Source organism: Pan paniscus, chromosome 16, assembly GCF_029289425.2.
Source record: "Pan paniscus chromosome 16, NHGRI_mPanPan1-v2.0_pri, whole genome shotgun sequence".
Taxonomy (NCBI): Eukaryota; Metazoa; Chordata; class Mammalia; order Primates; family Hominidae; genus Pan; species Pan paniscus.
The window spans coordinates 56,949,711-56,977,603 of record NC_073265.2 but is presented as its reverse complement, the minus strand read 5'-3'; the positions used below and the strand labels follow the sequence as shown (position 1 = coordinate 56,977,603).

Here is a 27,893-nt window from a genome sequence, read left to right as displayed (position 1 = left end):
TAGATATATATATGTATATACTTATGTATGTATAAGCATATGTGTGTGTATGTATGTGTATACTTACGTATATATAAGAATATGTGTGTGTATATATATGCGTGTGTTTATGTTTGTGTATGTGTATATCAATCTGTCTATACTACATTAAACCAAAAACCCTAGCTGAGTAACTTTTTGGGTAGATACTGTGTTTAAATGGAATATACAATTTTAACTAGGCCATAGTAAGTATAAGGCAGCTAATTGATAAATAAAAAAGGGGAAAAAACCCTCAATTTAAAAATACCCACTTTTGTAGCTTTACAGACACTTTAACCGTTCCATGTTGATTTCCATCAACAGCTCTACTCACAGAATACTAATGAAAATATCTGGGTATATAACTAAATCTCTAAAAGTCAGTTAAAAACAATGGCAAAGGTCTTTTTCCATGGTATTCTGTGCACTGAGAGGAAATTCGTGAGAGACTCTGAGTTAAAGAGACATAAAGTTTAGTCATGATTAATGAGAGCAACCATTTTACTTTTCTAATTGAAAAATGAATGTTCTTCAAATGTTTGCATAGCTCAAAATGCAACACTGAGGGCAGTTTTCCTATCTGGAATCTGAGATGTTGCAACAGATGAGTAGATAGATTTCTAGCCTACCTATTCTTTCAGGACTTGATTCAAATTGTTCCTCCTTTTCTCCTCTTCTGTCAGGAGTTAATCCTAGAAGACTCTACCCACAATTTTGTAGACAAACTTCATACCACTCTCTGCCCATACCCTTCACTGGGCAGTGTGTATCACATCCTTCCTGGTGACAGTTCCCAGTGTTCTACATCTTCCTGTGTTTCTAGTGCCTTGTAAATTTTAACTTGTTTAAGGGCAAAGTATAAATCATAAACTTTTATGTTCTCCATGACACCAGAAATAGCATTTTGCAGTAGGTTGACAATAAGCATTTGTTGATTATGATATATCCCCTGATGCTGATCTCTCCTGGAGTCTGGTCAACCTGGAGATGCCTGGTTTGCTTGTTTCTATGCCACAGTACCTTAATGAACACGGTACACAAACTCTTTAGTATTAGGATCTGATGGTCTTAACTGACAAGGCCCTCTTACGTATCACTGCTTAGACTGATCAGTAGCTACCATTTTCACATATTTAACCATTATGATGAATTTAGATGACTTATTTCTTATTAAAGATTAAAAGGTTGCCAAGGAAGAAAAAGATTAGAGTTAAATGAATTGAACTCATGGAGACAGACAGTAGAATGATGGTTACCAGAAGCTGGGAAGGGTAGTTGGCAGGGAGAAGAGTGGGGATGATTAATGGGTACAAAAATAAAGTTAGAATGAATAAAATTCTAGTAATTCATGGCACAACAGGTGATTACAGTCAACAAAACTTTACTGTACATTTAAAAATAACTAAAAGTATAATTGGAATGTTTGTAACAAAAAGAAATGATAAATGCTTGAGGTGAATACCCCATTTACCCTGATGTGATTATTACACATTGTATGCCTGTATCAAAATATCTCATGTACCCCATACACATGTACACTTACTATGTACCCATAAAAAATATTTTTTGAGATGGAGTCTCGCTCTGTCACCCAAGCTGGAGTGCAGTAGCATGATCTCGGCTCACTGCAACCTCTACCTCTCAGGTTCAAGCGATTCTCCTGCCTCAGCCTCCCAAGTAGCTTGGATTACAGGTGCATACCACCACGCCTGGCTAATTTTTCTACTTTTAGTAGAGACGGGGATTCATCATGTTGGCCAGGCTGGTCTCAAACTCCTGACTTCAAGTGATCCACCCACCTCAGCCTCCCAAAGTGCTGGGATTACAGGCATGAGACACTGCACCCAGCCCCCATAAAAATTTTTAAAAAATGATTAGAGTTAACTGCCCCAAACCCCATCTCACGTGTTTACTTCAACAGCCATTTGAATCCTCATAATAAGAATTAAGAAATAACACCCTTTTAAAAAGTTTGTGTAATGCTGACCTGTGTCCTCTGACAGCAGGCACCCCTAATCATGACAATGGTTATGATTGTCATAACCCCCTAGCTTTGGGGGCTTCCAGTTCTAAACCATTCTCTGAAATCATGCAGCTGTGGGTATTTGAGAAAACATCAGGGCTGGGGTCTAGTCTATTGAGCTCAACTTCACTCACATTTCTATTTCTAGACATTTCAAAGTCAAGGGAGTCATAAACAGCTGATATTCTCATACTTCTGGCCTCTGTACATGCTGCTGCTCCTGTTGGAACACTGCCCAACAAATCTAACCCATTCATCAAAACTTAACTTAGATACCAGCACTTCTAGGAAGCTTTCTGAAATGTACCGTGCTTCCAGTGATGGCCTTAAAAGAATCTACAGCCCAAGATGCTCTTTTGGAATGTGACCCTGTTGTTTCATCATCAAGAACCTACATTGTGATCAACAGAATGTGGCAGGAACAATCCTGTGTAATTTCTGAGGTTGGGCCTTAACAGATCTGTAGCTTTTGCAATCACAGCTTAGAACACCAGGTACCACAAAGGAAGTCTAAGCTAGCCATGAAGGGGAGATGGGAGAGGAGAGTCCCAGCCACTCCTGGCCATCCCCACCAAAGCATCATACACGCAGATGAAGTCATCTTGGATCCTCCATCCTTAACCACTACCCAACTGCAACCTCATGAGAGGCTTTTGATGCTACATAGAATGGCTGGGCCTTGCTAGGATTCCTGACCCACAGAATCCTGAGTAAATAAATGGTTATTTTAAGCCACTAATTTTGAGTAGTTTATTAAGCAGTAATCAATAACTGAAATGCTTTCTCTGACACTGACGTCAGCCCACACTCTCATGTGCCCAGTTCTACATGTTTCCATTGCACTTTTACTTTTCTTTCTACCTATTAGTCAAGGAGTCACTGAGGGCAAAGTTTGTACCCTTACTGCCAACACTGGGTAGCACTTGATAAATATTTACTAATTAGATGAGATCCTTACCTACCTACTTCCTATTACAGTAGACATACTGGAGATGAGGTTAATATTTGTGTTTCTTTTTAATAAATAAACTAGGCCTTAGTTTCTGAAAGGTAACTAGCACATTTTGAAATATGGTGAAACTAAACCAGCTACAGGGATAGTGTAAGGTATAATCCTATGAAAAGCAGTCTTAACTGACCAGCAGAGTCACAGTAAACCTGTCTTTTCCTTTATCTGATTTCCTGCTCAGTTCCATTTACCATTCATCTCTTCTTTTTTCAGACTACTTGATCTACTTTCCTAAAGCATAATGGAAGAAGCAGACTTGAATCCATGAGTCAGAATACTTGACTGCTGCTGCCTGAGCTATTCACTTAACCTTTCTAGAAAAGTCCTTTAACTTATCTGGATCTAAGTTTCCTCATTTGCAAAATGGGAACTTTGATGCTTATAAAGTGAAACAATATTTGGTGCCTCAAGTTGCTGATTTTTCAGAGTGGGGAGAAGCTTGAAAGAGATAATGAATACCAAATAGCTTTGTTAAGTGTTACATTAAAAAAAAGTGTGATGTTGTCACCCTTCTTGTTAGAATGACACTGAGCAAGAGGATGTCAAGAGCTTGGAAGAGAGGAAAGAGCACTACATTTCACATCAGAAGACCCAGATTCCAGTCCTCTTCTGCACAGTTCCCTGGAGACCAGCTTCCTCACTGCTAAGAGAAGTGGTCTGATTTAACAAGCTCTGAAGTCTCTCTTTAAGTCTCTCTTTAGGTTAAAAAAAATTCTAGTCTCTAAATACAACATAAGGCATATAAGAGAATTTTCTAGGAGCAGCGGTTTTTACCACTGGATATCTCAAAGTTGGCAGACATGGTTCCCAAAATTATCATAGACTCAGAATTTTAGTGTTGAGACATGTCACTAGAAGACTGGTTCCTTCTTATCTTTCAGATCTCAACTCAAAAGTAATTCAATACCACTCAGTTACTCCTAGCATATCATCCTGTTTGTTTATTTATTTTATTTTTTATTTTTAGAGTCAGAGTCTTGCTCGGTTGCTGGAGTGCAATGGCATGATCACAGCTTACTGCAGCCTCAAACTCCTGGGCTCAAGGGATCCTCCTGCCTCAGCCTCCCGAGTAGCTGGGACTACTGGTGTGCGTCACCATGTGCAGCTTAACTCGCTTATTTGTCTAAAAAGGTACAATGATCAAGTATTCTTTTTTAAAATGTAGGCTCCATTAAAGCAGGGATTTTGTCAGTTTTGTTCTCAGCAGTGTCCCCAGTGACTAGCACAGGGCCTGCCACATACTAGGCACTCAAAAAAATATTTGCTGAGTGACCAAATGAATATATGACTGCATCTTGTCTAACCTTATATCTGTGTCTTCTACAGAAAAAAATCTGAGACAAACAGTCATTCAGTCCCTACTTATGTGTCCCCAGGGATGGGACATTTTTACCTCTAAAGGCAAATGATTTCACTGTTGAGGAGGAAAGTGTAGAGTTCTATCCATCAGAAAATCCTTTTTTATACTGAATAGAAAGTCATAGGAGTTTATTATTTTTTTGGCTTTTGTTTTAGCTTCAGAAGGTTCAGCTTTCTTGTCATAAAAGATCAGCTTGCTGCTTCTCCACTGACAATCCTTCAAACATCTGAAAACGGGTTGTCAAATGCCTGCTTTGTCTTTCTTTATTCTTCATATCAAGACTTTGCTTTTTTTAAAATTTCAAATTCTGTGTATTTGTGTGTATACATGATATGAGCATGTGCTGTTGGAAAAACTTTAAAATCAGTCTGAAATCCATCAAAATAACAAAATGCTTAGCTGGGACTGCTAGCACCTGTTCCATCTTGTTTTGTCAATCTCATGGTTGTTCCCGACAGCTCTGAACACAAAGCAAACTCAACAATGCTTTATTCAGTGGGAAACACTTCACTTTGTCTGCCAGTTTCACATTCACTACAATCACTGACAACCTTGGAAAATGCACATTTAGGCATGGTAATATGAGACAGCTGGATCCCTTCACAGACCTTGCAAAGGACTGAACTAGTCAATCCATCATCTGCCAAAGGTCATTTTAACAGCTCCTTTTGCATTAAGTTACACACAATTTTAGACCCCCCCCCCCCAAAAAAAAAGACAGTGGAAAAAAATCAAGACAGAATTACAGAAAAGGGAGTAAGAGCAGGGGAATGAGTGACAGAAATTGTTACATGTTCTTTTCCTCAGCATCCTTCAGTGGGAGGGGAGGACCCATGACAAGGATTCCAGAATCACACCCTCCCCACTTTCCTATAAAATCTTCCATGGAAATTTCCTTTGTCTTTGGGCCCTTCAGATCCTTTCACCTTTTGATGGTTCTCAGCAAAAACACTGGTCAACAGGTAAAATGTTTCACTAGTTGGATCAGGAGACTGAACATGATCCACGTTGAGTGTATACTTTATCTGAACTACCTGGGACCAGAAATATTTCAGATATTGGCCTTTTTCGGATTTTGAAATGTTTGCATTATACTTACCAGCATCCCCAATCCAAAAACCTGAAATCCTAAATGCTCCCATTAGTGTGACCTTTGAGGGTCAAGTTAGTGCTCAAAAAATTTCGAATTTGGGAGTACTTCAAATTTTGGGCTTTCAGGTTAGGAATATTCAACATGTGGTAAGATTTCACTCACATTCTTGAAACTAAATATTTAAAAAGAAGAGGAGAAAATATCAGTATTTGAGTGAAACACACCAAATGGCAAATTTTTACGGTGTGGAAAAGTTGACGGCAGCTGCTTACAGAGCATACAGAGCCATCCGTCACCCCTCGGACCAGTTCACAATCACCAAGGGCTAGAAAAGCAAACAAAGCCACAACCACACACCCATTAGAAACAGCTGTGTCAGGGTGGTGTTTTTTTTTTTTTTTCTGGCAGCTGGGTAGGGGTGGGGGGAAAATGAGTTCTGTATATTTAGAGGCAAGAGCCAAGACTAGATAATGTTTCATAATTCTTATTACTTGGTAAGCACAATACATATAAGACGCTATTTCAAAAGGCTTACTTCTTCAAGTAACTTTATGTGGTTGCTAATGTTAAATAAAAGTGTTCATGAAAAAGCCTAGAATATTGAATATATTTCTAATCTTGCTTTCAAAAAACATAAGTGTTTATTATTGTTTATCTTCTGCCTCCCTTAATACATTGTAGGCTCAACAAGGAAAGGGAATATGCCTATTTTGTTTGCCAATGTATCCCAGCACTTAATAACGTGTTTGATATGTAAAAGGTGTTCAATAAATATTTAAGGAATGAATGAATTCTAATGTTACCTTCAACTTATACATAAGAAACTGACACTTGGAGTGACAAACTGAACTGGCTAAGATCACACTGATTATAAGTGTTGGTGCCAATATGTGAACTGAATTCTGGTTAATCCAGTCTAAGCTCTTTAACAGTTCAAAAATTAGGATAACAGCCCTTGAATCTAAAAATGATATTGGAAAGAAAATGACAAAATGACAAACTCGCCATCAAATTTCTCCAGAAGCTTCTGTCAAGGGTACTGGGCTGGGTGATCCATGCCACTTTTTTTTTTTTTTTTTGAGACGGAGTCTCACTCTGTCACCCAGGCTGGAGTGCAGTGGTGTGATCTCGGCTCACTGCAACCTCTGCCTCCCGGGTTCAAGCAATTGTCCTGCCTCAGCCTCCCAAGTAACTGGGATTATAGCCGCCTGCCACCATGCCCAGCTAATTTTTGTATTTTTAGTAGAGATGGGGTTTTGCCATGTTGGCCAGGCTGGTCTCAAACTCCCAACCTCAGGTGATCAACCCGCCTCGACCTCCCAAAGTGCTGGGATTACAGGTGTGAGCTACCACACATGGCCCATGCCACCTTTTAAATACTTTTATTTACATTTACACAGCTCTACATGGTTTATGTGTTTATACGTATAGAAGATCACAATTCATTTTCTTGATATCTAATGAGTCTTATCTGGCATCCATTAAACAATATGTGTGTGTAAAAATTAGATGTGTTAAGCTTGTACATTCCAATGAGACAAAAGGTAGTTATATCCAATTATTTGTATTTTTTATAGTAAATTTTCCTTGGGAAAATTTCTATTACTAATCCTCAACAAAAATTCACTTTTTCTGAGGAAAAACACTGCCATATGTCATTTGGGGGAAAAAAATGATTTTTTTTCTATAGGAATACTAAGAGAAGGGCAATCTTGTACAAACATATATTTTTCCCATGTTATAACATTAAAATTTAAAATTTTTCTTTGATGATTTCTTCCCCTTTGTTTTCTCTGTTCTTTCTTCCTGGAACTTCTATTTTTCATGTTACTTCTTGACTTGGTTCTTTAATGAGAAGTTGTCATGAACTTCATGACTTGGTTCTTTTTTTTTTTTTTGAGACAGCCTGCTCTGTCGCCCAGGCTGGAGTGCAATGGCATGATCTCAGCTCACTGCAAGCTCCGCCTCCCAGATTCACACCATTCTCCTGCCTCAGCCTCCTGAGTAGCTGGGACTACAGACACCCGCCACCACACCCGGCTAATTTTTTGTATTTTTAGTAGAGATGGGGTTTCACCATGTTAGCCAGGATGGTCTTGATCTCCTGACCTCGTGATCCGCCTGCCTCGGCCTCCTAAAGTGTTGGGATTACAGGCTTGAGCCACTGCAACTGGCCGACTTGGTTCTTTTTTCATTTCTCTCCTATTTCTTGCTGTTCTCTGAAAGTTCCTTTTGTTACAGCAGCCTGTTCTTATATTCTGAGTGCACTATTTTCTCTTTAGTCCTCTGAGGATACAACTGGTAGTTTATTTGAACTTTTTACCCTCTGCACAGTTTTCTGGCCATCCAAATTGCTTTTCTTTTCAGTTGTTGTAGGCCTCTGTTCTGACCCTAAAGGCCTTTCTCAAATGTCTCTGTAAGAGTAAGGCACTGAAAATCTCACTGGAAACTGTGCTCATGGATGGGGCTTGTAGACTAAGGGCTCTCCTGGGAGCATGATTTAGCTAGGCTGTTTCCTTGGGGGAACTCCAAACGTCTGGATCTTTAAGTCTTCCTAGTCAGATTTCCCTAGAGAAAGTCTCTGCTTATCTCCTGCCTGAAAAGTAATCTTTGAGTGTAAAGTAATCACGAGTGTCCTAGGAACAGGGTGGGAGGTCTCAACATTCAGAATCTAAACTTTCACTTAATGCCTCTGAACGTAGTAATGGGACCCAGACTTCTATGGTGCCAGGTATCACTTATTTTATTTGCTCCAGAAAACGCTCCACTCAGTTTTGTTGGATTGAGTGTCCACCCATGGTGTTTACTCCAGTACACTAACAATTGTTTTCTATTGGGTTTTCATGAGCAATTCATATTACTTTGTAATAAATGAAAGATTAACTAGTCTTATCATAATTGTCAAACTGACTTTAAAGCAATTCTCCTCTCTTGGTCCCACCTTGACTCCTGGCTCCACATATCTTGTCCCACCAATTCCTGAGCCTTTGGGTGTTTACAATATATCAGATTGCCTGCTTGCTTGTATTCTCAGCCCTGCTCAGTTGTTTACTGTTGTCTCATATTCAAAACTTGAGTGCTGTTGTCTCCTTTCCCTTTCTCTTTATGGTATTATCCTTTTGTGTGTGTGTGTGTGTGTGTGTGTGCGCGTGTGTAAATCACGTTATGGCTATTTTTAGTGGAGCTTGAGGTGAAACTGTAAGCTAAACCTTGCACCATCTTTAACCAAATTAGCAGTCTTTCTGATTCAAATGTAAACATTTCAAATGGTAATTCCTTTTAAAGAGAGGGGATAATGGCTTTTTTCCCGTGTGAACTTCGTCCAAAAGCTCTGAAATAGATCTCCCATCTAAAGAGGAGGAAACTGAGGCTCAGAGAAGTTAAGTAATTTACCCAAGGTTCTATAGCTTAGGCTGGCTGAAGTGGAATTCAAATCTGGATCTGATACCTTGGTAAACTGAAAGCTCTTCTTCACAAGCACAATACTGTGATCTATTCTCCAAACACTTATGGGCATTTATATTAAAGACTCCATCACACTTTAAACTCTGATCTTTATTTTCTGAAACTGCTTTAAAAAAACCATTACAAAAGTAGGAAACATTTGAGTCAAAAAGATTTAATGAGTGCCCACTAGGGCAATGGAATTGTACTAAACAGCATAGAAGATTATGAGAGAATCATATTTGAATCCTGTCATAAGGAACTGTGACATGCCTATAAATTACTGTAATACAAAGTGGACAATTTACATGCCACAAGGAAGATGCAGGTGAAGGTCAGAAGAAGAAGATATTACCTTCAGCTGGAGATATCAGAGTTGGTATCATGAAGGATGGTTATTTAAACTGTATCTTGAGGAGATGAAGAAAAATGATATTACATGTACAGAGAACAGCGTATTATTCCATGGGTTTATTTTTAACTTGGTAAAGGTAATTCTAAAACTCACAATTCTTTTTGTCAAAATAATAGAGCCCAAAAAATCTTCAGAAGATGGCCAAGTGCCGTGGCTCATGCCTGTAATCCCAGCACTTTGGGAGGCCAAGGCGGGTGGATCACCTGAGGTCAGGAGTTCAAGACCAGCCTGGCCAACATGGTGAAACCCCATCTCTACTAAAAATACAAAAATCAGCTGGGCATGGTGGTGCATGCCTGTGATCCCAGCTACTCAGGAGGCTAAGACAGGAGAATTGCTTGAACCTGGGAGGCGGAGGTTGCAATGAGTTGAGACTGCGCCACTGCACTCCAGCCTGGGTGACAGAGCGAGACTCTATCTCAAAAAAAAAAAAAAAACTTCAGAAGATGATGTTACTTGGATGACAATGACAATGACCTTGTGTTGTTCTCTGACTATGTTCTTTATCTATGTTGAGACATTTTTCTAAGCCATGGTCCTTGCTTTCATCATTCAGCACATCATTCAAACCACTTCAATAAAACACTGGTCATGATGAAGAGGGGTCTCCGAGGACTAGATGACGCACCAATTAACCAAGCACATTGAACCAGACTGTTCTATGCCTCAGACTCAGGAGACTGGTTAGAGGGGTGGCAAACAGGCAGAAAGAATGAAGATCCAAGCGAAAAGAGCAAAATGCGTATGCTATGCATATGCTAAAGATGGGGCTTTCAGATGGGTGCGGTGGTGCACCTGTAGTCCTAGCTACTCAGGAGGCTGAGGAGGGAGGATCACTTGAGCCCAGGAATTCAAGGCAAGCCTGGGCAACCTAGCAAGACTCTGCCTCTAAAAAAGGGTGGGGGGCAGGCTTTCAGTCTGACTCCTATAGAAAAGTCTGTCAGATTATTCACCATCAACCTTAATAAAGTTTATAATAACCCACCACATAGAATCCCAAACCAGAACATGTATTTGTACAGCATACTCAGTGAAAATAAGAATATTACAGGACTGGCTTGGTGCCTTTTTAATGTAGATGCATCATCCTAAATACTGCAAATTGCAAGGCTAGCGGAGAATGTATGTTGACTTACTTTTTGACTCAAGAAGGACCCACTTAAAATTCACTTTTGCAGATATGACTGTTTACTTCCCAACTACAGATTTATGTTGTGAACTCAAATGACACAAGAATATAAATGGAATAATTACTTAGTAAAAAATGAGAGTGGGACTTTCTCCTTAAGCCATTCTTTAGAAGAGATAAGCACTGAACTGCCTGTGAAATTCAGAAATTATGCTCTAAAATGTTTTAGCCACCCCTAATAAAACTATCAAACTTGGTAAAGCCCTTATTATATAACAAACTCATTTTCATTTTAAAGTTTAGCCCTGTAGTTTTTTTTTTTTTTTTTTTGCCCAGAAGTCTTGAACAGAGACTACAAGGTTAATAATCCTAAAAATCTCCTAGGCAACTGAATCAGTATGAGCTTTCTAGAAGAGGTAAACAAATATTCCAGGGAAGGATTACCCTCCTAGTTTGTCCTAGTTCAGGAATTTTACATCCTTGTTAGTGGGTCTCACTTCTTTTTTATTTTCTTTTTGCATTTCCACATTGATTCTTGCTAACAAAGTTTCAAGGAGAAAGAACTACAGTTCCACACGGGTTCTCTTCCCCAATACAGAGTGAGCCCACACAAATCCCATATGTGGCAATGACCTTTAATGATTCCATAACTAATCCACAGGAGGGGAACTACAACACATTTAAAGATGTGAGTTAAAAACCACAAACAAACAATGGAGAAACAGGCCAAATTCTTCCCATCAAGTCAAACTGCCATACATCAGTCAAGGTGAATAATCTTTTTTTCCCTTCCTAAGGATAACTTCCATCTTTTTGTTACATCTGCCAACTCCAAATACTACTTTCAGTTGACAAAAACCTGGAAGAGATGTCCTTTACCCCGCCAACAAAGGGATGCTGTACTGAAAGGAGAGAGAAGCGATTCTGTCCCTGGATAAAAGATAGTCTGATATTAAAGTTTCTTTGCTTAAGGCATAAATGTACCTGTCTGTGAGTTTTTTTTTTTTTAATGGCACATTTTAGCAGCATGTAGCATCATCTTTTATGAAAGAGTGTGGCAAGAGGCCTTTTTATGACTCCCCATGGGGGCTGTGACAGCATATTAACAAGGCAATGGGCAGGAGGAAGAAGGCAGGCAAGGAGGAACCCTGTCACTTCAGGGGTTTAAAACAATGAAGGCATTCAGCCAGGTGCAGTGGTACACCTGTAGTCCTAGCTACTCAAGAGGCTGAGGCAGGAGGATCACTTGACCCCAGGAATTCGAGGCAACACTGGGCAACATATCAAGACCACGTCTCTAGAAAAAAAAAAGTGGGAGGCAGGGGGCAGGCTTCAAGTCTGACAGCTGTAAATTGAACTTTCTGCTTCTGGCATCACCAAACCTCAGAGATGACGGTTTATGGAACTGGAGGAAAGGGTGCTAGGGAGATGTAAAGGAGACAGAAAACTCTCATGCCCATTTTGTCTCTATCTGATTTTTTTTTTTTTAAGACAGCATCTTGCTCTGTTGACTAGGCTGGAGTGTGGTGGTGCAATCATAGCTCACTGCAGCCTCAAACTCCTAGGCTCTAGCAATTTTCCTGCCTCAGCCTGCCACATAGCAAGGACTATAGGCACACACCACCATTTCTGGCTAAATGAAAAAAAAAAATTGTTTTTTTTGAGATGGAGTCTTGCTATGTTGCCCAGACTAGTGTTGAACTCCTGGCGTCAAGCAATCCTCCTGCCTCAGCCTCTCAAAGTGCTGGTATTACAGGAATGAGCCGCCAGGCCTAGCCTGTATTTGATTCCTGTGTAATTCCAGGGAAATTCCTTTGCTCGGTTTCCTACATTTTTATCAGTTTTTTTTTTTCTTTACCACAGGTACCCTAGGAGAATAAACTGGTTAACTTAAAACACTTTGAAGAAGGCATGCACACAAAAAAGTAGTGAAACTACACCAGGGGAGACCTTGCATACTTTGACATTTGATCTCTCCTTAAGTGTTTACAGGGATCCATACCTTAGAGTGTGCTGGGAAATGGGGAAGGGATCCTCTATCTTTTCCCTCTTTCTCCTAGTGGCAAAGTCTGTTCAAGACCAATCTCCCTTAAATGTCAATTCCTTTGTGTGAAACCCCACCCCCTTCCCCTTGTGGCTCAGAGTCCTTTGTAAACATCTCTACTGAAGACTCATCACACCATTCTGGGCTTTGGGTATCTTTCTTTTCTACCAGAGGTGGGCTCTCCTCAGCTCTGTGTGCCCCACTCTCCAGGGCCTGGCACAGGGCAAGTGCTTAAGTAAGAATTATTGAAGAAAGGAAAGTTTCTACTAGAAAGAGAATTTTGTTTTTAAAAGTGAGAATAAACAGAAGAAGAGTAATTCTTAGAAAGTGTTGACTATGTTACAGAATGCACTTTGTTCCTCAGATTCTAAAATGCTATTAAGATTCACACTTCTGTCTATAGTGATTTTAAATTGGATTTGCTACATCTATTCCTAACATACTACGGTAAAAACAAATAAGAATCTTGGTCTTCAAGTACTTCTTTTGGACTAACTTCCTAATCCCTTCAGGTAATGTTCTCATTATATTGACCCTTAAGAAAAAACAAGAACCAGCTGGACATGGTGGCTCACGCCTGTAATCCCAGCACTTTGGGAGGCCAAGACGGGCAGATCACAAGGTCAGGAGATCGAGGCCATCCTGGCTAACATGGTGAAACCCTGTCTCTACTAAAAATACAAAAAATTATCCGGGCATGGTGGCACGCGCTTGTAGTCCCAGCTACTCGGGAGGCTGAGGCAGGAGAATCACTTGAACCTGGGAGGCGGAGGTTGCAGTGAGCCGAGATTGTGCCACTGCACTGCAGCCTGGGCGACAGAGCAAGACTCCGTCTCAAAAAGAAAACACAAGAACCTTGGGTTTCTCTTGTAACCTTCACTACTGAATCCCCACAATTTCTCATGTACGGACTCATAACCTCCTACTTCTCTTCACTATCACATATTTTTCTTTACCTTGGACCCCAAATAGATTAGGTATAAAAAACATGCCAGGGGCCTTACACTATTCTCTAATGACTTACTGGTCTATTGTGTTGGTAACATGTTGTGTGGGGGTAATAAGCCCCTAGAGGTCAGGGGCTACAATCCTATAGTTCCTTCTGAAGGCATTTAGTTAAGCATCATGTACAGAGGTGCTCAACAACCCTCTCTGATGATCATAATCTGATTCCTCTTTACAACCTCTAACAACATCTCTTCCTCCTGCTGTAACACCTGGCTCCTTACCATCCATTTTAAAATACAAGGAGCATCAAAAGGCCTAGCTCTTCCTGGCCCTCACTCCTGACCATCTGGTTATCTGCTCTCTACCACACGAGCCAACACAGTCCTTCCAGCATTCAGGTGTCCCACACTCAATGCTGACACTTTTTCACAGAGTTCTCTATACCTAATCCTCTTCGATCCTGAAAATTCAATGAGTCTGTTTTCTTCAGTCCTCCACAGAATATTCAATAGTTTATCTCCAGGATAAATGAATATCATCAACAGAACCCAAATATATCAATGGCAATCTCCTTCCTTACACTACAAAGAGTCTCTTTTTATTAATCTTTGCACCCCTAGCACCCAGCAAAATACTGGCAGACAGACACATATTTCAATATGCAACATAAATATATTTATTGAGCACCTGTCCTCCTACCTACTTAAACGGATCTCCCTGTTTCCACACCTGCCTGTCTATAGTCATGCTCCACAGAGCACTCAGTGATACTGTGAAAATTTAAGTCAGATCATTTCTTCTAAGAGTAATACCTAAAGTCCTTAGCATGGCCTACAAGGCTATATTTGCCCTGGCCCCTGGCTACCTCTCTAAATTTATTTTTTCCCACTTTTCCCCTTGCTAACTCCAGTCAAGTCACACTGGTCTCTCTCTTCCTTAAATACGCTGAGAGTGTACTCTATCTTGGTGCCTTTGAGCTTGTTATCAGGTGGCTTCCTTCTCTCACAGCATTCAAGTATCTGCTCAAGTGGTACTTTACCAGAGAGGACTAGTCTAGTCTGCTTTCTTTCTTTTTTTTTTTTTGAGATGGAGTTTCGCTCTTGTTACACAGGCTGGAGCACAATGGCGCGATCTTGGCTCACCACAACCTCCGCCTCCTGGGTTCAAGTGATTCTCCTGCCTCAGCCTCCCGAGTAGCTGGGATTACAGGCGTACACCACCATACCCAGCTAATTGTTTGTATTTTTAGTTGAGACAGGGTTTCTCCATGTTGGTCAGGCTTGTCTCGAACTCCCGACTTCAGGTGATCTGCCCACCTCAGCCTCCCAAAGTGTTGGGATTATGGGCATGAGCCACTGAGCCCAGCCTAGTCTGCTTTTTTTTTCTCCATGGGACTTATCCCCACCTGACAAATTACATATTTAGTTATCCCTTTGTTCTCTGTCCTTCCCCTCATGCCCCAGCCCTCGCCAAATGGAACTCCATGACAGCCAAGACTTGAGTGTCTTTTCCTTACTCTATCCCCATTGCCTATACAGCAGGCATAGCAGGAGTTCAACACATGAATGCATAAATGAATGTAGAAAGGATGAATAGTGAACATTTATATGTGCTCTAAATCTTAAATCTAATAGTTATGCTCTCTTATAGTAGTGCCATGCCTCTGCATTTTATGTCATTTTATCACTGTCTCAGTCACACAACTCTAGAGTTGCTGTGTGGAAGCTAAGGAAAGAAAACAACACCATGAGCAGTAGCACAGTCATAGAATGTTAGTCTGGAAAGGGGCTTAGAGATCAATATTTTACAAAGAAGAAACTGAGGCCCAGTGAAGAACAGTGGCTTCCACAGGGTCACCTAAAAAACTAGTAGCAAACCTGGAACTGTAATCCAGGTCTTCCATTCCCAATCTAGGATTCTTATCTCTACACCATGTAACTTCTCAATTGTCTTACACTATATCCAGTCATTTATAAAATAAATGACAACAATTTAAAATATGCAAAAGGAAATTGTATAACAGCAATACTGAGTCCCACAAATCAAAAACACTAGTTTCCCCTGAAACAGGCTAATAGAATAAGCCCTTGTGGATTCTGTTGGGAGACTCAGTTCTGAGATCTGACCACCATTATCGCTAACCTCTCAGCTGATGCATACATATTGTATTTCCTCTTAGATTCCCTTTTAAGAAGAAGCAGAAGAATATGATTTAATAAACGTTCAACACTTTATTTTTGGTTTCTTTCTACTGTGCAGGTGAATTGAGTTTGAAGATTATTTCCTTACAAATACAATTGCATTCATGCATTACAAAACTCACAGAAAAAGTATTTGACTAAAAAAAAAGGTTACAAAATCATGATTGCAACTCTATCTATGATATTATTTAAAGAGTCCTTTTTACTTTTCTATTATAAAAAGTCCTGGCCAGGCACAGTGGCTCCTGCCTACAATCCCAGCACTTTGGGAAGTCCAGGCAGGAGGACTGCTTGAGCCCAAGAGTTCAAGACCAGCCCAGGCAATATGGCAAGACCCTATCTCTATTAAGAAAAAAAAAAAGAAAATACAAGTCCTTCTTTATCTGAATCAATTTAAATGAGAATTTTTGAAGCACTGGTCAGTATACAGGTTCTATACTACCATAATTCAAACTGAGCCATATGTCCTTCTAATATAAGTTACATGCATTTTTTTGTAGATCAATGGTCATTTTATTAAAAAAACATAGCATAGAGTTCTAATGGAGCTACATCTAGAACACTAACATAAAGTCCATTCTAAATACAGCTATAAAGAGTTGATATTGCAATTGTGCTAAATACATACATCCTCTTCCCCCTTCCCTCTCCATCATATCACACCACCCCTTAACCCACATACACATGTGATAAGACTATACCGGAATGAGGTGATTTTTTTTCTTTTAAAACAAACATATATAACTTATATATCTAAATGAGTAGCGCTGTATCTTTTAAACTAATCACCGTTGGAAGTTACATATGCATTCCAACAGGGCACAGAATTTTTCTGGAGTCCCTATTTTACATCATGGGTTCTCCAGATTTAGTATGTATAAGAATCACCCAGGGAACAGGTTAACAATGCAGATTCTTAGAGGTGTGGATTTAATTGGTCTTGAACGGGGTTGAAGAATCTGTATTTTTAACAAGCGCTCCAGGCAGGTCTTACACAGGTGATCTGTAATAAACAGTGCTTTAAAATAACCTCCAGAGTCAGTTCACAAGCCACACAAGGAATCAAAGACTTTATGGTCAAACTCTGTATACATCTATATAACTTGCTGAAGGTTTATTTTAGCTTATTCTTTCAAAATCTTCACTTTTCCTGATTGAATATATTAGTACAGATATGCACAGAAGCGTCTATGTGCAAACAACGTACCTCCATAAAAGAGATTCCTAAGCTCCAGACATCAGAATGAATTCCATACTGCTCCCCTGAAATCCTTTCAGGCTGCAAGAAATCAGAAGGAAGCCTGTGAGTGGACGGATGCTACTCAGGAAAACACATACACCAAAATGAGCTCAGCTAAGATGAGGAGCCACCAACATCTGTGTAGTATTTTATGGATGACAAAACAATTTTACATGTGTGTATATATGTATTTGTGCATACAGTATATAGATGATCTATAGAAATTATATATAGATATATTCTTACTGAATCCTCACCAAGTCCCTGTGAGGAAGACTTTGGAAGTCATTTTACAGATGAAGAAAATGGAGGCTCAGAGTAGTGAGGTAATTTAGGCCAGGTCCTAAGTAGTGAATGAGCTGAGACTTGAACCCAGATCCTCTCCCTCCAAATCCAGTGGTCTTTGTTGTGGAGTAACAAATTATACAACATTATATGATATTATCACTTATTTGCATTTTGATAGATGGGTCTGGAACAGGAGGGTTTAATTTTTTATTTGAAAATAATTTCAAACTTATAGGAAATTTGAAAAAATGAGATCAGAGCAAAGCACATTCCTATTTCCTTTACCCAGATTCATCTGCTGTTCAACATTTCATTCCATTGATCAGAGTTTCTTTGTATATGAACCAAGGAACAGTCTGAAAGGTCCATTTGGGACTCTTGGTCCTCCACTCAAGATGTATAGCAAATACCCGGTTCTAAAAGAGGCTACATAAACACTCTCAACTTCAAAAGGAATAATTTCATACTGAGTGGATGCTTCCTGATCTATCTATCCCTCTAGGATTTAGCATTCAGTACAGTACTTCATAGATGGCTTTGGAATGAACACGTGAACAAATGAATAAGAGAAACGGAGGTCTCACAAAGGTGGAATGATTGCTAAAGGTTACAGGCTAATCATGGCAAGGCTGAGATCATAACTTACACCCCAATATCCAATTCAATAGATACCAGGATGCATTCATATGGAACTGGCTAGCCGGCTACAGGAATAACATTATTGTCACCGTCATTACTATCATCAACAACACAGTTATGTGTGCATTTATTAAAGAATTTCTATACACCAGGCCTTGTTTTAGTGTTTTTCATGCACATCTCATTTCAGATTCATAAACATCCATGTAATATTGGTACTATTTTATCATCACCATTTAACAGATGAGGAAAATGAGGCACAGAGTAGTTTACATTACTAACCATTATGAGTGCTGTATCCACTATAAAAGAAGGATAGTAATAGCTATCATTTAATGACCACTTACTAGTGTCAGACACTGGGCTAGGTACTTTGGGTCTTCTACTTCATAATGATTTTGCAAAAGTAGGTATTATTGCCCTCAGTTTACAAATGTAAAAACTGAGGCTTAGTAAGTGACTTGTTCAAAGTCTAGAGCTATGGGTTAGCATTAAATGCACTGTCCAGGAGTGGAGCCAGGATTCAAAGCCAGTTATGTCTGACTGCAAAATTAGAGTTCTTTCCAGTGAGTCAAACTGACCCCACAACTAGAAGTCAGGAGAGCCAAGCATAGCCTTGAGCTGGTCAGTATTTCTCAATGTGCAGTTTTTGGAGCAGCCATCGCAGAACTGCCTGAGGTGCTTACTGTTAATACAAATGAACCTCCAGAATAAGAATCTCTAGGGGTGGGGCTAGAGATCCTCACTTAAAAAATAATTTCTCTGGGTGATTCTTTGGTACACTTAGCTCCAGTCACTAAATATTTCCATGTTCCCTGGAGAGACAATGACCTTTTAGATCTCCCTGCCTTCCTCTTCTCTGCTTAATGACCATGTCTCACACAGATCCTGTTTGAGGGTGAAACCTTTCTCTACTCCTACAGCAGAATTATAAATTCCTGCTTCTGTACTTCATTAAAATGCTGTTCATATCTTATTATTTATCACACTGTGTTGTAAAATCACCTGTTTTCTAGTCTATTTTTCCTAAGAGGCAAAGAGAGTACTAGGCAGACATACCTAATACCTTGCCTGACACATAACAGGTATGCAGTCAATGCATGCTGACTGAAGGAATGTAATACATGTTTACTGCATGAACAAATAAGTTCCTTAGAGAGTTCTTATATAACTTCCTCATACATTGCTATTCATGTCTGTCAAGAACTTCTAACAAACATGAAAATCCTAAAATCCTCTAGAATTATTAAAGAAATAACTAAATGCTGCCCTGCCCCCTGTCCTTTTTTCCTTCCTCTCTCCATTTCTTCATTCTACTGATTAACAGGTACCAAGTATTTCACCCAGAATACAGAAAAAACACGCACACACACAAAAGTGGAACCCACATACAAAATATTTGGGCAGGATCAAAAAGGAGGTTAAACACACTTATTACATTTGCCCACTGAACTGTCAAAACAAATGCAAACTGTAAGCTGATAATAAAGCATAGAAAAATTAAATTAAATTTAAGAAGAAAAAATAGAAAAAGTGATAATGTTCACAGATACTAGATGGCAAATAAGAGAACTCTTTTAAGGGTCAGATTCTGATGACCTCTTGTTGGGGAAATTATCCTTGCAATAAGCTAATGAAACAAGATTACTGCTGTGATGCAGTGTTTGAGCAAAAATGTTCAGCAAAAGCCAACAGCAAGCTCCACGTGTCTATCCTAAACAACTCTTAAGGTGGATAGGGATTGGGAAATGTGCTCAGGCCCCTGGAAGTGATTTAGACACAAGATGAGCAGCAAAACATTCTGAATTTATGGAGCCAGGATTTGATGGCCCAAGGCTGCACAATTCAAAGCTGTTCTCACACTTGAAGCCAAGGTGGCCTGCCCTGTCCTCTCCCCTGAAAAACAAAACAAAACAAAACCAACTACCAGGTACCATGTTGTTGACAGAATATCTATGATGGATATTTAGCAGTTAAAAAGCTAAAACTGAGGTTACTCTCTCACATGACAGCTGTCATCAGTGTGAAAAGCTAAATAATAGGAAAAACATGACTCTTGTCTAAAACATCTTTGTAGTGAGGTTAAATGACAAGCAAACAAAATGAAACAAAAAACCCTGACCTGTTCTTAATAAGAACAGTAAAGAGTAGTGATGATCTAATAAGTAGAATTTATGGAAGATCTTAAAGGGCAGTCCTTCTGGCACCCACACTATACTCCCTCCAGATGTCCTCTGTGACTCAGCCTTGACAAGAATCCACATTTAGTTAACTAACTCCAGAACCGTCTGTTTACAACGATATTTGTCAAAAGCAGGAAGATACCAAGGTATATCCCTTATCTCTTCCAAAAAAGGAATTTCTGTTCAGACTCAGGCTACCTAGAAAATTAACAAAGTAGGCAAGAAAACTTCAGGCTAGTGTATAGTCAAAATATGTATCACAAGTGATGAGGATTTTTTTTTTTTTTTTTTTTACATTGGCAAGATCCCTGTGTAGGCAGACAGAACACTGGTTAAACAGGGCTCTGGAGTTAGACTGCTTGAATTCAGATCTGTCTTCCAGTACACCAATTCTCTCTTCTGCTGTGTCCAATATGCTGTCAAATACAGTGAGTTTTAAATTTTAATCTAGAAGTTTTGTTTAGGACTTTAAAAATCTACTATGTCACTTAAAAAATGTGTGATCTTAAGTCTGTATGCATCTGATTCTGCTGCCTGCTGTTCCTGCTGATCTTGTTCAGGTGGCTTTGTTTTCTTGTGTGCCTGGTTCTCTTTGCTTGCTAGTTTTTCCCCTTGAAAGAAAAATTTTGGAGAGGTTCTCTGAGGCCTAAGGTGGAGACCACCTCAAACCACTTCTCAGCATGATGTGCCTTGTCCAACCTAGGACACATATGCATATACCCAGGGTGCAAATCTATACCAGGCTATGGTCATAGTTTGTTCCACTTTTCCTATTTCTTCTGCTTCTCTGCTTAGTTCCAGATGCCTCCTCTTCAGTTTCCCGGGACTAGGGGAAGAGGAGTAGTTTTAGATCTAGTTTACCCTTACACTGAGGTTAGCCATTTAGGCTTCTAGCAGGGAACAGACAATCTCCTCTGAGACCTTCTGACTTAGGTGGGCCCTGAAGCTTGGCTGCTGCCCCTCTTGCCTGACTGTGATTCAGGCAAATGCCCTCAGGAATAAGCAGTGATGGGGCTCCCATTCTACTTTCCTCTCTGTGGTAGGATTTCATTCAAAAATTGTCCTGGGAGTAGCCCACTGTCTTTTTAGCTCTTCGGTGCATTTGAGATGGTTTAAAAAAAAAAACTTAGCTAGCATATTTAAACAGAAGAGTTGATCTAAATAACTTAGTCTGCTATTAGCAGAAACTAGAGGCTGATGTCCTCATTAAATTGCCTTTTACTATGTGCCAACTCTGAGACCTTGGGTTAAAGATATTTTTACCTTTGGTTTCCTCATCTGTAAAATGAAGAGAGTAATAATAAATAATAGTAGTAATACGTATACCTCCTGGGGTTGTGTGAAGATTAAATGAATCCCGCAATGTGCTTCAGTACGTGCCACATGGGAATGCTCAGTTAATGTTAGCCTCCTTCCAGTCACCACCACTACCATTACTACCATCGCATGAGCATAGCCAATTGAGTTGGATCATGCAATGTGTATGTGTTTTATTCCGAGTAAAGACAATTACCAAGAATTGGAATAGCTTGGGCAGAAAAAAATGTTCTAGAGATAAGAATGGTTATTTAGATTGACTTTCTGATCCCAAGTATTTGAGTAAGATTTTTTCATTTTAAAACTTCAGTTAATCATAGCAATAGTGTCAATTTTTATATTTGATTTTTAAAATGATAGTAAGCCAGGAAGACTGAATAGTTGGTTAAAGTTTTAGGAACTTCTATCTTAAAAACATAATAAAATTTTTAGTAATTAGAATTTCTGGGCCAAGCGTGGTGGCTCACACCTGTAATCCCAGCACTTTGGGAGGCCAAGGCGGGTGGATCACTTGAGGCCAGGAGTTCGAGACCAGCATGGCCAACATGGCGCAACCCCCCCCGTCTCTACTAAAAATACAAAAATTAGCCGGGCGTGGTGGTGCACGCCTGTAATCCCAGCTACTCTGGAGGCTGAGGCAGGAGAATCGCTTGAACCCAGGAGACAGAGGTTGCGGTGAGGTGCAATTGCCACTGCACTCCAGCCTGGGGGACAGGGTGAGACTTCATCTCAAGAAAAAAAAAAATAAAGAATTTCTGAAAAATGGTTAATTTAATATAAGCTCCAAGTTTCCAGACCCCTTTTATAATTCTTATGGATAAAATCCTATCAAAATGTGGTTGAAAATCTTTCATGGTTTGGATGAAGGTATCTATTGAACCTATTAATTATCTGCCCCTAAAAAACAGTATTTCCTTGAGCATGACACTTCACTTTTCCAGGTCTCAGTCTCCTCACTGGTCAATGGGGAGGTTGGATCAAGATGACTTTTCAAGTCTCCTACAAGCACATTGCTGCTTAATGTGCCCATACTTGGTTTTTCTAAATGACTAATGATGTTACAAAAGCCTCCCTGTCTTTTTCCTAATTATCTTTTCTATATTTTATGCTTTCGATTACAGATTAAGTGAGATTATTCACATATACAGGGCTATTTCATTCTGATACATTTTCTTTTTCATATTTGAGTAGCTTAGCTGGCTGTGTTTGGGTAATTTTGGGCTGTCTATACCTTGAAACACAAGCAAGATTCTTAATACGAAAAGTTAAATGCTGTGCTTATAATTAGAGAACAAGACACTTTTGGAATGCAGCTTTCGTGAACTAATTCATTCGTCTGGCACTGTGTGAGGTACTGGATATATAGAGTGAGCAGAATAAATCTTGCCACTGTGAAAGTCATAATCTAGATTGAGGGAGATGCATAAATAATATGGGTATAATGAGAGGCACAGCAATTAAGAATTTAGTCTCTGAAGGCAGATCACTTAATTTTGAGTTCTGATTGACACTTATGAGCTTTGTGAACTTGGGTAAGTCACTTAACTTCTCTTGCTTCAGTTTCTTTATCTCTAAAATGAGAATAATAATATTACCTATGTCATAGTGTTGTGAGGATTTAAAAGTTAATATATGTAAGAAGAGTGATTGGCACATAAAGCTACTTAAGTGTAAGCTATTATTATTACTGATGTTATTATCACTATACAGAAGTATGCATGAATATAAAGTGAGGGAAATACATAAAATGAGGGTATCAAATGACTTCTAATGATGTATTCCTGCAATTTTTTATTTGTCCTCTTCCCCACTTCTTCACCCTCACCCATGCCTTCTGAGTATTTGCTCATCCATTCACAGTGATCTTTCTCTTGTGCAAGCATCCTTTTCATATACTGTTTGAATCATCAAGTTTGTACACTGTAAGTCTCATTTTCTTTTCTTTTTTCTTTTTGAGACTGAGTTTCACTCTTGTTGCCCAGGCTGGAGTGCAATGGTGCGATCTCAGCTCACCGCAACCTCCGCCTCCCGGGTTCAAGTGATTCTCCTGCCTCAGCCTCCTGAGTAGCTGGGATTACAGGCATGCACCACCACGCCCAGCTGATTTTTTGTATTTTTAGTAGAGATGGGGTTTCTCCATGTTGGTCAGCCTGGTCTCAAACTCCTGACCTCAGGTGATCTGCCTGCCTTGGCCTCCCAAAGTGCTGGGATTACAGGTGTGAGCCACTGTGCCCGGCCTGTCTTATTTACTAAATGTATGTTTGGTACAACTTAAGTCTTTATTATGTCACACATAATGCTGCTACATATAATGTCGTGTTCCCTGTTTCACCCAAGTCTTATCTAGATTATAGAGTGGTTCCACTGTACCTAACAGCATAGAAGATGCTCAGTAAATGCTGGTTGATTATTGAAGGTGCTCAGTTTCAGATACAACTTTCACTGGCATAGATCAGGGGCTGGCAAACTTTTTCGGTAAAGGGTCAGCTAGTAAATATTTTTCATGTTATGAGCCATATACTTTCTGCTGCAACTGTCACAACTACTCAACCCTGCCACTGTAGTGCTAAAGGGGCCATGCATAATATATAAGCAAATGGGTGTGGACATGTTCCAGTAAAACTTTATTTACAAAAATAGGCAGTAAGAGCTTGGAAGAGTGATCAGTACATTGTTCCAGTAAATTGAATTTGGCCTGAGAACTGTAGTTCATGGATATTTGGTATAGGGCTCATGTAGAACTCAAAATTATAAAATATACCAGCTAAAATGAGAACTAGTTGTGGTTAAAAAAAAAAAAAAGCTCAGCTCTTTTCTCTCAAGAGACTGTCAGCAGATAAAAGTCAGGGATTCATACCTGTACTATAATAATATAGGTTATTTCCACCTCCCCCCACCCCCAACCTTACACCACGTAGGTGAGCACTTGGCCAATAAGAGCCTCCTACTGACCTGAGCAAAGCACTCACTCTCAAGCTATCATTGCTCCTTTTCTAGGTATCTTATGCTTTTTATAGCTTGAACTACAAAGCTGACGACCAGAATTCACTCACCTAAGAAGCAAAGCAATTTTAGTTTTGTCAATCCAAGCTAACATTTCATAATTTTAATCCTCACATTTTCAATTAACAGATGGATGCATCACATTCATCCATAAACAAAAATAAAAAACTAATTTCTTTAATGTACACCTGGGAAAGACAACTGTAATCTGGATTTGCACATTCAAATATAATGCAATTTACTTATCAGAGGAATTTAAAGCTACTAAGAACATGCTGGGTAGTTGAGCAATTGTTTCATTTATAGTCATGTCCCCCCAACTTTTAAAAAATTACAGTGTTTCATATTCTTTCAAAGACTTAAACCTTAGCATTCAGCAAAGCTATAAAGGTGGCTCACCAATCTCACCTAACTTGGTAGAGGAAGGAAGGTAATTACATTTTATAAAAACAGATATGATGACTTCAGAGGTTAATTTATTATTTTTCCTATTATTATACAAGAAAGTATAAACTTTCTTTAAAAACCACGCAAGACAAAAATGAGCTATTCTGGTATCTGAATGAAAACAAAATGTTTTGTATTGTTCTGAGAATAAGGTTTAGGTTTAGAATTAGGTTTAGAATAAGGTTCCATCCCTAAATCTTTTTTTTTTTAATTTATTATTATTATACTTTAAGTTTTAGGGTACACGTGCACAATGTGCAGGTTAGTTGCGTATGTATACATGTGCCATGCTGGTGCACTGCACCCACTAACTCATCATCTAGCATTAGGTATATCTCCCAATGCTATCCCTCCCCCCGTCCCCCCACCCCACAACAGTCCCCAGAGTGTGATGTTCCCCTTCCTGTGTCCATGTGTTCTCATTGTTCAATTCCCACCTATGAGTGAGAATATGCGGTGTTTGGTTTTTTGTTCTTGCGATAGTTTACTGAGAATGATGATTTCCAATTTCATCCATGTCCCTACAAAGGACATGAACTCATCATTTTGTATGGCTGCATAGTATTCCACGGTGTATATGTGCCACATTTTCTTAATCCAGTCTATCATTGTTGGACATTTGGGTTGGTTCCAAGTCTTTGCTATTGTGAATAATGCCGCAATAAACATACGTGTGCATGTGTCTTTATAGCAGCATGATTTATAATCCTTTGGGTATATACCCAGTAATGGGATGGCTGGGTCAAATGGTATTTCTAGTTCTAGATCCCTGAGGAATTGCCACAATGGTTGAACTAGTTTACAGTCCCACCAACAGTGTAAAAGTGTTCCTATTTCTCCACATCCTCTCCAGCACCTGTTGTTTCCTGACTTTTTAATGATCGCCATTCTAACTGGTGTGAGATGGTATCTCATTGTGGTTTTGATTTGCATTTCTCTGATGGCCAGTGATGATGAGCATTTTTTCATGTGTTTTTTCCATCCCTAAATCTTTAATCAAGATAATATATACAGAAAGAATACTGAGACTAAGACCCACGGTTTTATCCATACTAACATCATTTAATTACATGACATATTAACAAAGCCTATTAGAGATGAAAGGGACTACCTAAATAAATTTAGAGCTTTCATTATAAAAAATTATCTTTGTTACAGGAAGACAAAACTTTGCTCCAAAATTAATACTAGATAAGTTTCCTGTTTAATTTTTTTTCCCTTTGACTCTCAAGGTGATTATGAAAACCCATAAACTAAAGTATTTTTATGAAAACAAATAACTTCCCTTACTCAAAAGCCAAGTCTGCACTGGTCTTTGAAACAGCCTTATGCTTCTACTTGTTATTGTTGGTAAGTTTATTTCAGTGCAACTAAATAATCTTACAATAGGCATGAATAACAACTAAACAAAATATAAAGGTCCAAGTTCTATAGAAAACAGCCCCCTAAACCTTTACATTCAGAGATCCATAAATAAAATTTGGCTACATCAGTAATTTAATTTTGATCTGGTGACAAAGCATATTCATATTCCAAGAAAAAAAAACCCAATTTTATTGACTGACATTTGGGGATACTTGAGGGTTAATTAAATAAGAAATGTGGAAAAGTGGCCAGTATGCTACAAGGTGAAATTTTTCTGTAGGATTAAACTTCGAAACTCAGCGATTTCACATTTGAACCAACCAGTTAAGTCAACAAAGTCAGATAAGTTGATAGCTCCTGTAAAAACCCTAATGTCTTTTAGAAAGATTTAAAAATCAGATCATGACTAGATTGACTTTGCAATTTATGATCTGCTAGGCTAAAGCTGTGGAATTAATTCAAGAATTATACATTACCAAGTACATAAAGATAAAGATGTTGGTTTTAAACGTTATTTTTGCATAAGTTTACTTACCGCCATATAAGCATTTGTTCCAACATACGTCTTGGCTATAGAATTCACCAGCTATGAGACAAAACAGTCTGTTAGAACAATATAAAGATAATGTGGAAATAAAATGGGCAATTATTCCTCATTTGACCTACAATCATCATTCGTATAAATCAACTAAAAATTATGTAAAAGGGAACAAATTTATCTACAAAGGCAATAAAAATGATTAAATCTCTCTTTTCTTTTGAATGTGATTTCCAGTTTAAACAAGCACAGCATTACAGTTTATAGCAGATAACCTTAAACAATTCACTTAAGCAGGATGCCTATCGCTTTAGTATCCCAAACCCGCCTGATATAAAAAGTCATTTTAAAGCAGAATTTGAACACACTTAATTTTTAGTCAGATGGCTCAAGATGTGAATGAAGCCCCATGCATTACTAGAATGAAATGAACACTAAATACGCTGGAGGGATAACAGACTTTGACAACTCATAATACAACGATGACCTTCGCTTTGGTCTTCGTGTTTGGCTGGGAGTAAAGGTGGCTGCAATTCAAATCAACATCACAGCACGCTCATGGGTCACTATCACTGCGTTTCTCAGGGGAGGTCCAAAATGGAAATTAATTAAAATTTGTGCTGCACATTGTAATGGCCCTCCACCATTGTTGCTCCCAATATTAATTTTTATTGTGGGCCAGTTGGGCTCCCCAGGCACAGCTCTCACTCTGCCCTCCCTTTTGTCTGGCCAGAACGCTTTCATATCAAAGCTGCATATCAATGAAGTTTGCTATTCGTAAGTAGTAATTACAATATCAGCAGTTTTTACTGTCATTAAACAATGAACAATCATATTCTGATGAAGGAAACTCGCTCAGAGATTAAAAATGAATAACACACTCCCAGACGAGGAAAAGATGCAGAGTTTCTGTTTGTCTGGCAGCTAGGTGATTTTTCAATCCAGAGAACAGAATGAAAATATAAAGGGGTTGTTGCAGAGAAAAGAGTACACTGGGAGGAAAAGAGACATACCTGAGTGCTAACTCCAAAATCACACAGCTTAACCTGTCCTCTTGTGTTTACTAGCATATTGGAGGGCTTCACGTCTAAAAAGGGACCAGAAAAGGCCATGTAACTAATTCCATGTATCTACAGCGTTTGTTCTTTAAAAGCACACATGCACACCACACCAAGTTGCAGAAATG

At 39.0% G+C, this 27,893-nt stretch overlaps 1 protein-coding gene across 13 annotated transcripts in view; it reads right to left on the bottom strand.

Moving 5' to 3' along the window:
• Positions 1-27,893, bottom strand: part of MAP2K5 (mitogen-activated protein kinase kinase 5) — a 267,047-nt gene that overhangs the window by 86,888 nt on the left and 152,266 nt on the right. For all 13 annotated transcript variants that reach the window (XM_003828008.6, XM_055098505.2, XM_063596751.1 and 10 more), the window contains 3 exons: positions 27,721-27,794; positions 26,705-26,755; positions 16,895-16,966 (listed from right to left, as the gene is read on the bottom strand). In XM_003828008.6, the coding sequence (XP_003828056.1) occupies positions 16,895-16,966; positions 26,705-26,755; positions 27,721-27,794 (197 nt within the window). The remainder of the gene's footprint in view (positions 1-16,894; positions 16,967-26,704; positions 26,756-27,720; positions 27,795-27,893) is intronic.